General features: G+C 34.4%; 1 protein-coding gene across 9 annotated transcripts in view; it reads right to left on the minus strand.

Annotated features, from left to right (window-relative positions):
- The window catches only part of LOC145680831 (ATP-dependent RNA helicase A-like), a 189,649-nt gene that overhangs the window by 133,491 nt on the left and 40,017 nt on the right, over positions 1-16,141 (minus strand). For all 9 annotated transcript variants that reach the window (XM_081751929.1, XM_081751927.1, XM_081751930.1 and 6 more), the window contains one exon: positions 16,007-16,053. In XM_081751929.1, the coding sequence (XP_081608055.1) occupies positions 16,007-16,053 (47 nt within the window). The remainder of the gene's footprint in view (positions 1-16,006; positions 16,054-16,141) is intronic.

A 16,141-nucleotide genomic window follows, 5' to 3' on the forward strand; every position in this document is an offset into this window, starting at 1 on the left:
GTTTTACATATAATTCTTTACAATGAAATCTGTCGGGAACGAAGTATATATAATGTAGTCTGATTTTTTTTTCATATATTTTTCAATTACCTTTCAGCATTGGAAAACTCGAAGATTCTAGTAACATATCATACGTTACATTCAGATGCACTGTTGAATATGGATGTCTTAACATAATATATTAACACGAAATAGCATTTTCAACTTTTTGTATTGTATTAAGCTACAAAAGAGTAACTCGAATATACAGTATTACCTTTTATCACGAAGTAGTTGTATTTTAGTCAAAACAGTTTCAGTGTGCACTTGTTGTTGATTGGACAAATGTGTGAAGGTTTCTGGTTATTATATGCTAGCTTTCTTGAGATCCTCTATCCAGCTCGCCCAACACGTGACGAGCGCACTACGCTTGCGCGAGTACACAGGCACCCTTCTTTCAGCAGTAGTACTAGCTCAGGGATTATAACACCACGTTCCTTCGGGGAGGAATGAAAATAGTACTGACAAAATAGTGATAACAGTTCCTACGCACGGTCGGAGATATTCACCGAGGGAGATTTCGTAGCTTCGTGAGAGATAGTAATTTCCTCGGGTCTTGAAATCATCACTAGTTCAATCCACTCCGAAAATATAAAGTAGAGAATCTAATATCGCAATTGTACCTGAACCATTGCTCACTTCTTTCCAGAGGTGTGTGTGTTCCACACTGGATTGAACCTGATATCACGTGTACTGGAACTATGTTCAGCATTCTGCTGTAAAAAGAGAGCTTGATTGTTTAAATAAAGCTGTAGCAGGTTTTAAATTGTGTTAGCTGTGTACAACGAAAAAAAAATATTGCATATTTCAACATCGATTTTTTAAATGTGTGTGCGTGTGTCTTTATGATACACCCTTTCTTCAAAAGCGCGTAATCATAGTCCATTTTTTGTTATCAATAGGTTATTTTCGTTTTCATACTGCGCTCAGTTGGTGCGGATGTCCTACTCTTCGAAAAATAGTGTGTGTTTGCTTTCATTTTTATATGCAAAACGAGACATAACTGAACACACAAACCAATGTAACGTGAATAGCATACCCAAGTCGCGATTACTAATGTTTCCCATGAGACGAGACAAAATGTTGTCTCGTCTCGATTCTCGGAAAGCTTTTCTCGTCTCGTTTCGAAAATTTGCTAGTTTCGTTTCGTAAATTTATGTATAAAATCTATACATTTATTTTTTCTTAATTTTATCTAGAAGTTATAACAAGCCTTCCGCGTCTACGAAGAGTACTTTATAATACATTTAAACCCCGAAGAGTGTATTATAACACATTTAGTGCACTAATTTTTCCCACAGATCCCGAGAAGCTTATTATTTCTTCTTAAAAACGAGACGAGAATTCTCATGTTTCTCATCGTCTCGAATTTTAAAATGTACTTCTCATCTCGAAGACAAGACAATACGAGAAATTTCTGGTCTCGTGAGCAACACTAGTTAAAACTTACCTTATTATTGTCATCATCCTTTTTTAAAACTGAAGAAAGCCTGAACAGTGATTCAAAAAAAGGTTTTTCCTATTTAAAACGGGTCAGCTTCAACGCTGTCAAACCAATTATAAGGTGGAGGAAAAAAGCAGTTTCAAAATTTAGTAGAAAAAAGTCCTGCTGTTCTATGAAAACTTACTCTTTCTGAAAGAATATCCTGCATTCGATAATGTTTATGTGGTAATTCTAGGCTAACGGGAACTCATGTTTGCTGATTACAATTCAATGTACACTTTGTAGTGACAAGCATTTCGTTTGGAATAATGTTCTGAAAGGGTATTTCCAATTTCAGGCCTACGTCTGACCGTTGTCATTGGTAAGGAACATATTGATTCTGCTAATTTTTCGTTAATTGTTGGTCGAGTGCTGAAACTGCGCTGGATCTGAAGCACAAAGAAAGGAAGAACAAACAGGGCCAGTGGAATTTACCTGAAAGTATTACTTCCTCACAGTTGAGAAGCATATTTGTGAATAATGCTGTATGATTGTAATTGATGTAATCGTGGCACTAAATGTAGATGCTGGAATCTACACGCCTATCACGCAACTACAATTGTAACTTTTTTAACGTATGAGTTGGCAACATTACTAGCACTCGAGGAGGGAACGGAAGCTGTCTGCTGGGTCAGTTCTTAAGAATTCTTCTCCATAATACCTGTGGAACATTTCTGAAAGAAAAGTAAAATAACTTCACTTCTCAAAACTGTAACGAACTAAGCTTCTTAGTAAGATGTATAATTAGAGTCAAATTAGGGTGAAGTTCCGTACTTATTCTAAGAAGCTTCTAGTTCGTTACAATTTGAGAAACGATGTTATATTGCTTTTCCTTCAGAAAGGTTTCATAGGTAAGCAGCTACCACTAGACACATGTGTTTAGCAATATTAAGAAGTTATTAACAAACGTGTCAGCGCACACTGGAATTGTTTAATTAAAATACAACTATTTCGATTCTTAACGTTTTTCTCTAATAGTTCAATTATTAAATCACATATCACAATGACCTAGATTGTCATTTAGTTTTCTTTTCTTCTTGTCTCTATTTCTTTTTATTTGTTTAACGTCCCACGGTTATACCCTTTAAGGCTATAGGAGACGGATGATTAATGAAAGTGAATGCTTGGAAATTAAATTTTTTGTGCTCTCCTACCAAGAATCGAACCAGAGACTACATGCTACAAGACAGACACGCTAGCTACTAGATTAATGGGAAGAGTTGCCATTTAAGTGTGCGCTGAATATTTAAAGAGTTAATAAACAAGCTTAGTACAAACAAGTGACAAATTATAGTATGCTTAATGCCACTATATCTTTAGATGACTATGCTATTCTGCAGTAAATAGAATACTGATAATCAAATTTTACTATTCTTTAAGTTATATTAAGCAAAAACTTGTCCATAAAGACAAGTACGCTGGACTCGCTAAGCACATGTTTTACTATACTACATAACCACTGTACGACAGTGCTTTATTCACAAGCATTAATTCGGAACACTGGAGAGTCGGGGGACGCAATTTCGATCTTCTACTTGCTACGCTCTTGTTACAATACTGTCAGAACTACCAGCAATATGACCACGAATTCCGGATTCAAGTCCTCATCAAACTAGATATACAATTTTCTGCGAAATTATATTCTTAATGCGTACGCTCAGACACGTGATTGCATTCAAAAAAAAAAAAAAAAAAAAAAAAAGTTACTTCGAACTAGAAAAATAAGTCCTATAGCTATCCAACTTTGAAGTTCATTTTCCCTTGCTTTCGGCAGCTTATCTTGAAAAGAAAGCATATTCGACCCTATATATATATATATATATTTACAACTAGTATGTACAGATGGTAATCAGAAAAATGGAAACACCTGAACGAAATTGCAACTTACCAGATTAATATGGTGTCGGGCCACCTTTCGCCTTCAGAACAGCCTTGATGCGACGTGGGATGGAGGCATAGAGGTCGTGAATGGTAGCAAGTAGAATTTTACACCATTCCTCGTGTAGGGCATCGGCCAGTTCTGTGAGAGAGGTGGAAATCGTCGCCGGAGTCGTGTTTCCAAGACGGACCACAGATGTTCAATTATGTTGAGATCTCCCGATATTCCTCAAACCACGCTGCAACAACGTGCTGTGTGAATGGGTGCATTATTATCCTGGAAGATGGCGTCATTATCCGGGAACAACATCCGGACCATAGGATGCAAGTGGTCTCCTAAAATTGCAACATAATCGTTGGCAGTGATTCTTCCGCTAAGAGTGACCACAGGACCCAATGAAAACCATGATATTGCGCCCCACAGCATCACCGAGCCGCCGCCATGTTTCACAGTTGGGCGGAGACACTACAGATCATAAGCTTCTTTGGGCGTTCTCCACACATAAACACGGCCCGTGGTTGGGAATAGGATGAAGGATAACTCATCCGACCACATCACACGTTTCCAGTCCTCAACGGTCCAAGTTGCATGGTCGCGGCACCATTTGCGGCGTGCGAAAGCGTTATGATCCCTGATGAGCGGTTTGGCCCGTGCAACACGACCCCGTAAGTTCATGTCATGTAATTCGCGGCGGACTGTGATTGTCAAAACAGGGGGGGAGGTGCTGATTGACTTCCTCCGTCACTTGCTCCGCAGTGGCACAACGGTTCTGAGTGACAATGCGCTTTAATACCCGGCGTGACCTGTCACTCATGATTTTCTTCCGCCCACTGTTCCGCTTCCCCGATGTGGTTTTCCCGTGTGTTGTGTAGGCCGTCATTGCCTTCGACACTGTCCCACGCGACACACCTAACACAGTAGCCACTGCCGTCACACTCACTTCACATAACCGCGCACCAACAATTTGCCCTCTTTGAAAATCTGAGAGGTCTCCCATTTTACACTACCTCCGTCTGCTGCAGCCACTGGACACTGCTGTTCCACTGCGCCTGACGTAGTATGGAGACCGACCTAATACACCACCACCACCAGCGGTACTGGCGCTGCGGGCGCCACGACACCACTGCAAACCTATACATCTGACATGTTGCCAACTACAGGTGTTTCCATTTTTCTGATCACCATCTGTACATCATTGTTAGCAACAGGGTGGAAAAAAATCATGATTTTTTTTTTTAAAAAATCAGTTTTGTTGATTTTTTGATTTAAATATTTTTTTTTTAAATGTAAATCAAATTTTTCTTCTCGCGTAATACAAGTCACGAACTGAAGATAAAACATTAAAAATTAATATTAAATGTTAATTATGCCATTTAAGTGAAAGTATTGGGCTTGAATTTTGATTGATTGCCAGTCGTTAACTTATTTCAATCCCAAATACAGATGCAAGGGTTCCAAAAAAAAAAAAAAGTTTTTTTGGAGGGGGGAGGAATCGTTTTTTTCTGCTTCGCTTTTTTGCTTTTTTTTTTTTTTTTTCAAATTCTGCTTTAAATTGATAAAGCAGGTTTTGTTTCGCTTCTCTACAATACAAAAACTCATTTAAGTAGTAGTAGATGTAGATAATAATACAGAACCTCGAAAATAAACATGAATTTCGAAAACATATTTCAAACAATTTTAATTCTTAACACATTTTTATTATGAATCCCCAAAAATTAATCCATGTATATAATAAGTTGCAGTTAAGTTTTAACTTTGATATGCATTACAAGCAATATTTTTACTGTGAATTAAAAATACAAAAACAAGAAAAAACTGTTACATGACATACAGAATTTATTGTACTATGTGTGTGAGTTCAAACAAATAACACATCGGGAATATAATAATATATTTACTGAACAAACGCACAAAACAAATTTAAGTTTCGACGCCGTAGCCTTCTCAAAAATAAAATGTTCTTCTTTTTGTTCATTACGTATATCAAGTGGCTCAAGTGGTACAACGTTGGCTTCGCATTCGGGAGGTCAAGGGTTCGATTCCCCCTGCCGACCATTCTGACTAGAGTTTTCCAGTGTTTCCCTCAGTACTACCAGGCAAATGCCGAGGCCGTGGCCGATACCTTCCCAAATCCTTTCCATGTTGTTAGATATCCAGTATAAAATAGCCTCTGAGCTGCATCTGGTGATTGTTAAATAAATAAATATCATTCCTTCCTCAATCTGTTATAGCCTATAAGTTTCTTATGTCTGACTTCCGAGAATTTCATAAACATTCGTACTAGAGTAACAATGAAAAATAATCATCGTTTTATTACAATTCAACGTATTACTTTAAAAGACTGAAAAAAATGCAATCTTTGTATAGGACACTTAAAAATCAACCTAATTTGTTAATGCACCTCTTGCTTCCGCCTTTGCCACCCCTACAGAAACTTCTTTGAAATTGAACACAAATGTTGAAAATGTATTTGCTATTCATTTATTACATACGTAATAATCTGTTACCACCTATTAGGTGCTTCGGACCTGCAAAATCGGTAAAGTCCCAAATTCTGTAGTGCATTGAATGTTCCTCAAGCTTGTTTATAGTCAGGAAAGTACTGAATTTTCTGTTCATGAATCATAAGCATAATCAGTGACGGAAATTTTCCGATTCATAAAAACATACTCCACTTATTCCTACATCGTTGTTTAGCCGTGGTGTGAGGCGGAAAATTTTCTTCTATATTTTTCCGGAAAATTTTCCGTTCTTAACAAATATCAGTGATCAAGTAACAGTTCCTCAGTATTCAAGAAATTGATTGAAATCACGTATAGAAATGTTAAAAAGTGAAAGATCGTTTAAAGAATCTGAAAATTTTTACGGCTCAGACAATTTTCAGTACTATGTAGGAACAAGTGAAACAATTTTTCATGAATCGAAAGATTGTCTGTCCTGTACAGTGATGAAAACTTTCCGGAAAATTTTGAAACGGAAAATTTTCCGATTCATAAAAACATACTCCACTTATTCCTACATCGTTGTTTAGCCGTGATGTGAGGCGGAAAATTTTCTTCTATATTTTTCCGGAAAATTTTCCGTTCTTAAGAAATATCAGTTCCTCAGTATTCAAAAAATTGATTGAAATCATGTATAGAAATGTTATAAAGTGAAAGATCGTTTAAAGAATCTGAAAATTTTCATGGCTCAGACAATTTTCTGTCTTGTATGGAAAAATTGAAGAACTTTTTATGAGTCGGAAAATTTTCATCATTTTGAAGCAAAAATTAAACAACTTTTTGTGAATCGGAAAATTTTCATCGCGATGTAGAAACAAGTGTAAAAACTTTTCATAATCCGGACAATTTTGGATATTATGTATAGTGATGTTTGGTGGAAAATTTTCCACTATATTTAACTGCACATTCAGCTATAAAATTCAATTCCTGTAGAGGGAAGTTAGACAGCAACAAATTATCATTTTTCCAATTAGCTTTTGGAAACCAGAAAATTTTGTAATATTTCAAGTTGGGAAGTAAAAATATACAGTCTCTCTCTCGCTCTCAGTGTGTGTGTGTGTGTGTGTGTGTGTGTGTAAAGTGCAGAGAACATACATCGAGTTCTTAGAGAACAAATATCCCATTCCAATATTTAAAATGTAACAAGAAATTGAAAAGAAACCTTTGTGAATTTATCAATTTCAGAAAGGGAAAAATCCACTATTTCTTGACATGTAGGACTGCCTATATAATGAAATAACTACATAAAAGTTTCTTATGAAGATTATTTTTGTAACAGAAAATAAGAAAAAATGATTTTATTGTGTTTAACACTCGTAAATCATAATTTCAATATTGGAATTTTGTATAATCTACATCTTAGAGCAGACATTTGTATTGTAAAACTATCATTATTATGTATAAAATGTATTAGAAATGATGACAATTCGATAGAACAAATATATATATATATATATATATATATATATATATATATATATATATATATATACAGTACCGGATCCAGGATATGATCAAGGGAGGGGCTAAACCATAGTTTGCCGCTTTATCCAGTGTAAAACAGGATTGAAGTCTATTTTATTCAGTGTATACCTGAGGGTCAAGGGGGGGCTTATATATATATAACAAATATGTTTTTTATTTTGTAAATTAAAATGAAATTACTTCTTGCTTTTAGAACGCAGCGCTAATAGTGCAGCTTTTTATGTTTCTTTTATTATTTTATTGGTTGAACAACTACAAAAATCAGTTTCCTTATTATTTATATTTCACTTTCTCTTCTGAATGAATATATGAATAAATAAATGTTTCTTTCCTCAGCAGTATTTGCTTTCATGAGTTAATTAAACTCGAATTTAGGGTAGTCAAAAATTTACAGTAGGCACTTTATATTATATCTACGTATTTATAAATGTTGCAGTATGTAAATCTACAAAAGTAGAAAAGCTATGAGAAACCGTCCTATGCGTATCAAACTGACGAAATCTAATATTGTAGGATCAAAGGTGGATCTGAGGGAAGAATGCATTGAAGTTTTTGAAACATTCTTGAAATGAAGAAGCGTTCGATTTTCACTTGATGAAACTTTTTAAGACAATATTTATTACTAATAAATTTTACGGCTAAACAACGATGTAGGAATAAGTGGAGTATGTTTTTATGAATCGAAAAATTTTCATCACTGATGTGCAGTTAAATATAATGGAAAATTTTCCACCTAACATCACTATACATAATATCGAAAACTGTCCGGCTTACGAGAAGTTTTTCCACTTTTTTCTACATCCTGATGAAAATTTTCCGATCTATGAAAATTCCTTTCACTTGTCTCTACAGAGCAATAAAACTTTCCGATTCACAAACAGTTGTTTTACTTTTAGCTTCAAAATGATGAAAATTTTTTGAATCATAAAAAGTTCTTCAATTTTTCCATGTAAGACAGAAAATATTTTGATTCATGAATTTTTTTTTCACTTGTTCTTACATTGTACTGAAAATTGTCTGAGCCATGAAAATTTTCAGATTCTTTAAACGATCTTTCAATTTTTAACATTTCTATACATGAATTCAACCAATTTTATGATTGCTGAGAAATTATTACTTGATTACTGATATTTTTTTAGAACGGAAAATTTTCCGGAAAAATACCCACGGAAAATTTGTTCAGTCCCGCATTTGACCATTCCGACAAAAGTTCTTAATTCCATCTGTGAATATAGAGATAGTGCGTGTACTGTGATTCCTGCCTGATTTCATTTCTTATGTTTTAAATGGTTGTTATTACTAATTACCAGCAGTGACGGATTTGCGAAAGGGGTGTCTTTCGGACTGAAGCCTGTTCTCCGACATTAAGGAATTTCTAAAACAAACGAAATTTTAGTTATGTCTTTACTCATAAACTTTAAGGTTCCCTCAAATGAAAATCAGGCATTAAAAAAAAAAACATTAAAAAAACATTTAAAAAAAACATTAATAAGAAAAACCCTACCAAAACTACTTTTCTAAATCCATACTGTAATGGGATTCAACGTTGCATCCGGAAGTTTATTGCTACATCATTACACAGCTACAGTATAACAGAAATGTGGAAGTATGCTCTGACGGATGTATTGAAAAACATAAGTTTAACTATGTGCTAGAAACTAGAGTACTAAGCTCTAAGAAATGAAACACGAATAACTAAAAATGAAATGATCTAAAGAAGAAAAAAATGTCGATAACTCAGAAGTTAAAATAAATTTATATAGCCTCTAAAATTGCTCTCAAATATTATGTACTTAATGTTTAATTCATAAAACATGTGCTCCATTCATCATGATGATGATTCTAGAGGGAAATATGGCATTTAGGTGATGAAATCTTGTTTAACTATAGAGTATACTATAAGAAAGCTATTGAGATAGAAAAACCATGAAAATAAAAAAAGCCAAAATTTAGGTTTTTTCCCTAAAAAGCCGGCTTTTTATGTGAAAAAAACAACAACATCAATTCAAAAAAAAAAAAAACGGCTATTTTGCATCTCTAATCCCAAACAATGTTTCTTAAGTACTAAGGAAAAAGTACGGCGACGTTTATCAACATATTTTTTTTCACAAAAGTTACTCATATCTGGCAGGGGCATACCTAAAAAACTAGCTTGCGGCACGAAATACATATAAAATACGCAAATTTCGCCTAAAGTTATAAAATTTAAAAAAGATTTAAGATTCGGAGAGGAAATCGGACCCCTTTATAAATACGCCAGTATTATCTGGGAACAAACAAACAGACGCGCACACAAAAGAATTTTCGTCTTAAATGTCCATGGTGATTTTTCTCGTTGGAATAGTTAACGATTTAAAAACCTTATGTTACGAAGATAAGAAAGCAGAATTCCTCCGTTACCTATTCAAAACGGGATTTTCCCTAATCATCTTCTGCATGAAACACTCGTTTTCATACTGTGCTGTACATACATTTGCATCTTATTGTATTATGATTACCTTCCATAATTGAAATAACACAACAGAGGCTGGATTTTACTTATTTTCACTTTAAATTAATTTATTTCGGAATTTGATTTAAATAAACGATTTATATATATATATATATAAAAACCTAGTGATTTAAATCTCGATTTAAATCGTGATTTAAATTAGACTGATTTAAATCAATCCACCCTGGTTAGTAATATATGTGCAACTCTTAAAGCAAATCAAACAACAGAAACAATTTGCTATTTAATGGTATGTAGTTTTCATGTACGTACAGTACAAAATATACATATAAAAATGGAAGTCACTATGTTTGTGACTTCGTACCTCTTGAACCACCCGACCGATCTCGATCAAATTTTCAACATAGATGAGGTTCGGGCCTGGGATGGTTCTTACCATCTCACTTTGACGGTGCAACTTAGGATTGGGGGGGAGGGGATTTTTTAAAAACGAACGAAAATGATTGATATTAGTGTCAATCCATAGTTGTCGAATCTATAATTGTCGAGGTCACTGAGATGAACAGTTACACTACCGATGCCATTTAAATCCAGATTCAGCCCCGCAACTTGGGAGAAGGGGAGGAGGGATATATATATATATATATATATATATATATATATATATATATATATATATATATATATATACTAGGCGCAAAATTCCTGCTCGCCAGGTCGCCATTGGCGACTAAAAATTCAGAGCTGTCTAGCAGTATTCAGTATGAATGGTTTCTGCCTAAACTCACAGGGCTGCGCAGTTTCTGTTTCGCACGAAAAGAATTGTAACTGAATGGGAGAAAACATTGTGGGGGGGAGGGGGCGTATCATAACTTGTACGTGAGAGATATGGGTGACCATCATTTTTGGATTCGCGAATGTGTCTAACTTTTGAAATTTTGCGCCACATATATATATATATATATATATATATATATATATCAAAATAAACGAAAATGACTGATATTAGTGTGAATCCATAGTTTTCGGGTCGCTGAGACGAACAGTAACACTTCCAATATGGTTTAAATCCAAATTCAGCTTTTTATGACCAAACTGAAACGTATTCTCCCCGTGTGAGGAACAGATATTCAGCTAGTGAATACATAAATAAGTAAATCGTCTACCTACTCCAGAAGAATACTCGTACAAACTATCAACTGTATCAAATCGGCAATGGCAACATTTCTGTTTTTTCCATGATTTTCTCAAAAACTACACATGAGAAATGTAGCATTTGTTTCCTAAGCATTTCTTTTAGCTCGATGTGATCTATCGATTCATATATATCTCATCTTTGTTATATGTTATTCTGAGAGAAGAACATAGACTGAAAGTATTTGAGAACAAGATCCTGAGACGAATATTCGGACCCAAGAGGAACGGGAATGGGGAATGGCGGAAACTTCATAACGAGGAACTACATAATTTATACGGTTTACCCAACATTGTTAGGGTCGTCAAGTCTAGGAGGCTTAGATGGGCAGGTCATGTAGCTAGAATGGAAGAAAGCAGAAACGCTTTCAAAGTCTTGACTGGAAGACCCATCGGAAAACAACCATTAGGAAGATCTAGGCGCAGATGGGAGGACAATATCAAGATGGATCTCGCAGAGATAGGAATACAAAGTAGAAACTGGATCCAATTAGCTAAGGATAGAAGTCAGTGAAGAGCTTTTGTGAACGCGGCATTGAACCTCCGGGTTCCATAGGCCATAGAGTTAGTTAGTTATCTCAATCTTTGTACAGTATTATAGCTAAATGAAAATTAAAATTTTACAATTAATCATAATTTTGGGCTTTATCTCATTGACCATACTGTCTTGTTAATGTCATAATGAAGAGTTTGATTAATGTATGCTTTAAGTATGAGTTTCTTCTCAACAGGTGACGTGGTTATCATACAATATCAATTTTAGGTTTACAAAAGATTCGTTTTCTCAATTTTCTCGAAAACTTACATCCGCCCATATCATTTTATTCAACTTGATGAAATTGAACGCTCACATTACAATCAAGTATTAAGTACTTTTCCAATAATTCACTAGAATAGGATAATTTTCAACCTTTCTGTACCGCAAAGTTACACTACATGTCGGAATGTCACTCATATATGGTATTTTGAAAAGATTTGTCCTACATTGACATTTTTTTTTTTTTTTTTTTTCATACGTAGTGGATAGGAAACGAACACCAAAAATCATTGTGTCTGTTTAGGACTTGGATAAATTGCTTCACTACACCTAATATAATGTATAACGGAGATATCTTTGATAAATTGAGGTTACGCGCCAATCATTAAGTTCGCGTTAGTTTAACATCTCTGGCGTTGCACCTTGAAGTGTCAGGATGCCACAAATCCTCCGCTGCTGTTTCATTGCCCAAGTTGCTTTCTGGTGGTGAACACACAGTTCATGGGGACGATACTGAAATATCACAGCTATAGGGCATTAGTCGGTGAGGATGTTCTTATACACAATGGCTAGCTTACCTTTCGTAATATGTTCCACAAATCTTCACTGCATAAAAGTTACAATCATTATTGTGGTTCATTGGCTAGTGCCAAACCATAGAAATATTGAAAGGCTTTTTTTCTTTTATTTTTTCTTTTCTTTTTCATCATTCTTGCAGTTTCGCAAACTCTCGACACATGCTACGGAGCCTACGATCTCCTTCCATCTGCAAGCTTCATCTCAATGTACTCAAAGTACAATTATTCCATAATAGCAGTTTCATGAAATAGTTGTACAGGTTTCTGTTTCACTGCTGTATAAGAGCCACTTATGTAGCAAAACAGCATAGAATCATTTATGCATCCCTACTTTGATATTTTCTACATTAGACACAATACTTATTGTACTATTGGATAAAACTACAAGATATCGCCTCACAGCACTCCAGAGAAGTTTCTTTCAGCTTCCAGTTTCTTATTTCCAGACAAAACACATCCACTCTTCTATGTAAAACAGACTATACACTCGTTGCTCAGACATTCATTTTGCAAGAAAACGTAATGTGTTAGCACAACACAAACTTCAGTTACGTATTCTGTAGCCAATTGCTTTAGAATCAGCCACTGCTTTCAAAACAACAAAATCCTGCACACTAGTGTATCATTATCGTTATTATCGCCAAGTATTCTGCCATCATTGGCAGTTTCCCTCCATTTTTTATTCTCCTTAATTAGTTAACTGCGGCTGCACTTCTCCCACTATCTTTGACGCGGGAAACCGGATTCGATTTCCGAGGAACGTTAAACTCAAATGAAACCAACCACACTTCTCCCATTCTTTTCTCATCCTTCTTCCATCACATAGAACTACTTTATTCCAGTTATCTCCACATCTACTTGTTGAAGGCTTTTAGTTAATCATCACTTTGCGAAGTGGTCAGTTCTACTTTATACAATGCAGTAATACTTCACACAAAACACTTTATGCGTGTTATACTTATCTGTTTGGTGAAGAAACTATAAAATAACCTTCGTTTGAGCAATGCGGACCACAAATCTTTCAAAAATCTATGATAGAATGCACCTCTTTTCCCCCTCCCTTTATCTTTTAGCTTTATTACTTACCAGGGACAGACCGAGTGACTTCCACTGAATTCGAAAAATAATTAGCACGACACAGAACATAGAAAAGAGTGTAAAGCGTAATTTGGAAAATCATTTAGATTACAAATGTGAATTCCGAACTCATTGCTGGAGACATCAATCACAAAATATTTTTCGAAGGGTCTCTTGAACCATGCACAAGGAGTTGAAAAGAACGTTGTTAATATATCGATACCTAAGAGTAGCTTCTCACGTTGACACTGAAGGTAAATTTGGTTTGCTGTGGGAATGGAAGGTATTCATCTGTTTTATACATTTTTTTAAATACATGTTGCTATAAGCCAACGTACCTTGACAATGTGAATTTGAATTACTTCATTAATAATTATCTCAGTAACAAGTGGACGCAGTTTTAACAAGTAGCGAATTAAAAGGAAAAAACCTACAGCCCTGACATTTTTAGTTGAAATTAGTGTGGCAATTATCCACTGTACACCACTAGTTCAACGCCATTTTAATAGTCATTCCTTAGGCTTTAATATTTTATGTTTAAAACTGTTGTATATTGTGTGGTTAAGCTGTCATTTCATTTAATTTCATTTTCATCCATAGTCATACATAAAACTCGAAGGAAGACGAGCGTATGAATCGGACACGTCAATAAATAAGATACAAAAAAATAGTTATTACATACTAAAAGACAATAACGAAACAATATGAGACAAAATTACACTATACAAGCTGCATTTAGCAGACAGGTATTCATCTACTGAATAAAGACAATTGTCCAATAGATACTTCTTTGTAACTGATTTAAATACATTCATTGACTCAATGTTACGAATATCTTTAGGGAGGTTATTATATAATGTTGGATCTAAGTATATGGGACCGTTTTGAAACAATGATGTATGGTGATTCTGAATGTCGAGATTTTCCCTATATCTAGTATTATGACCGTGAAAGTTTCCTTTATTGGCAAAGAATGTATTACGATTTTGATACGTGAAAATTAATAACTGTAACACATAAAGACATGGCAGTGGTAATATTTGTAGTCTTTTTTTTTTTTTTTTTTTTTTTTTTTTTTTTTTTTTTTTTTTTTACATGGTTCGTTTACTCTCACATTGGCTAATACTCTAACTACTGCTTTTTTGAATACGGAAAATTAATTTACTTCTTGAATCATTTCCCCAGAAGATAATGCCGTACATTAACAAAGATTGAAAAATACCAAAATAAATGCTTCTACAGCTATTTATCCAAAATATTTTCAACAACTTTCAAGGCATAGAAAACTTTATGAAGTTTTTGTGCTAACGACATTATGTAGGTATCCCAAGTAGAGTATTACTTATATGAAGACCTAAGAAATTTGTAGAAGTTACATACTTCAAGTCAGAATTAATGATTGATACATTTATGTCGTCAGTATGTTTCTTTCGTAAATGGTGAAAGTTCAAGGCCACCGATTTTTCTGTATTTACGTTTAAACCATGTAAAGTAAACCGTTGTTGTAATTGGTTGTTTTTTTTTTTTATTTCCTGTTGTAGGGTGTCATAATTTTCACTTGTAATGAGAATACTTGTATCGTCTGTATGGTTGACGTAACTGAGTGAATGTAGTTAGGAGGATCATTAACGTAGCAGGGAAAGGACAGGTCCCAAAACCGAGCCCTGTGGAACACCGCTTAAAACTGGGTTGGAATGGGAAAAGAAATGACTGCGGGATGACGTTTCTTTATCCGTGTATATTATTTCAACCGATTGAGTCCGGTTTTCCAAATAGGATTTTAACCAGTCATTTACAACTCCGCGTAAGCCATAAGCTTTTATTTTCTAAATTAGCATATTATGGGGTACTAAATCAAAAGCCTTTGACAAGTCCAGAAAAATACCTAAACACTTCTTCCCCTTATCCAATCCTTCCCGTACCTGTTCAATATAATTATACATTGCTGTAGTTGTTGATTCGTTCTTTTGAACTCCATGCTGCGACGTAGAAATAATGTTGTACTTGGAAAGGAGAGCAATTTAAGCTTTTTAAATTAAATGTTATTTTTATTTCTTTTCTTACATTACTTATTGGACTTACATAGATAATCTTATGAGCTCTCTAAGTTCTGTATAATACATTAATAAGTTTTGAAATTCAGTAGTTATTCGGATAGATTAGGATATTTTTAACAAAAAATTACATATAGATTACACTTGCGAGTTGTTGTTCACTTATACACTTAACTACAATAACATTAAGTATTTCATCAGAAGTGTTATACTCTAAGACTGCATACTCTTTTAAATGAAAATTAATTTTATTTTACAAATTTACAACAAAATCCTGTGTATAATTTGTTTATGCTTTACTTCATCTTATGTGCGAAAATCATTCTTTGATTACTAGAAGCACGAGAGACAGGAAAAAATAGAATCTGGAACTCTACTAAATCTGTCAATCTAGATTTTGACTAACAAGATTGCAGAAAATTTAAATCATTCGACTCGTCAACCATCAAGTCAATAGACAACATATTAGAATCAAATAATCATATAATGTCTAATAAAGTTACTTACTTATGTTCTGACCTGGCACTTGAAAATTCTTCTCTGCAACTACACCACTGAAATGAAAACGAAAGAACCTTAATAATAATAATAATAATAATAATATAAATTAAATACTGAAGTATTTTACGTTCACGTTCAAAA

The sequence above is a fragment of the Thermobia domestica genome, chromosome 3 (assembly GCF_964235325.1).
Source record: "Thermobia domestica chromosome 3, izTheDome1.hap1.1, whole genome shotgun sequence".
In the NCBI taxonomy this organism is placed as follows: Eukaryota; Metazoa; Arthropoda; class Insecta; order Zygentoma; family Lepismatidae; genus Thermobia; species Thermobia domestica.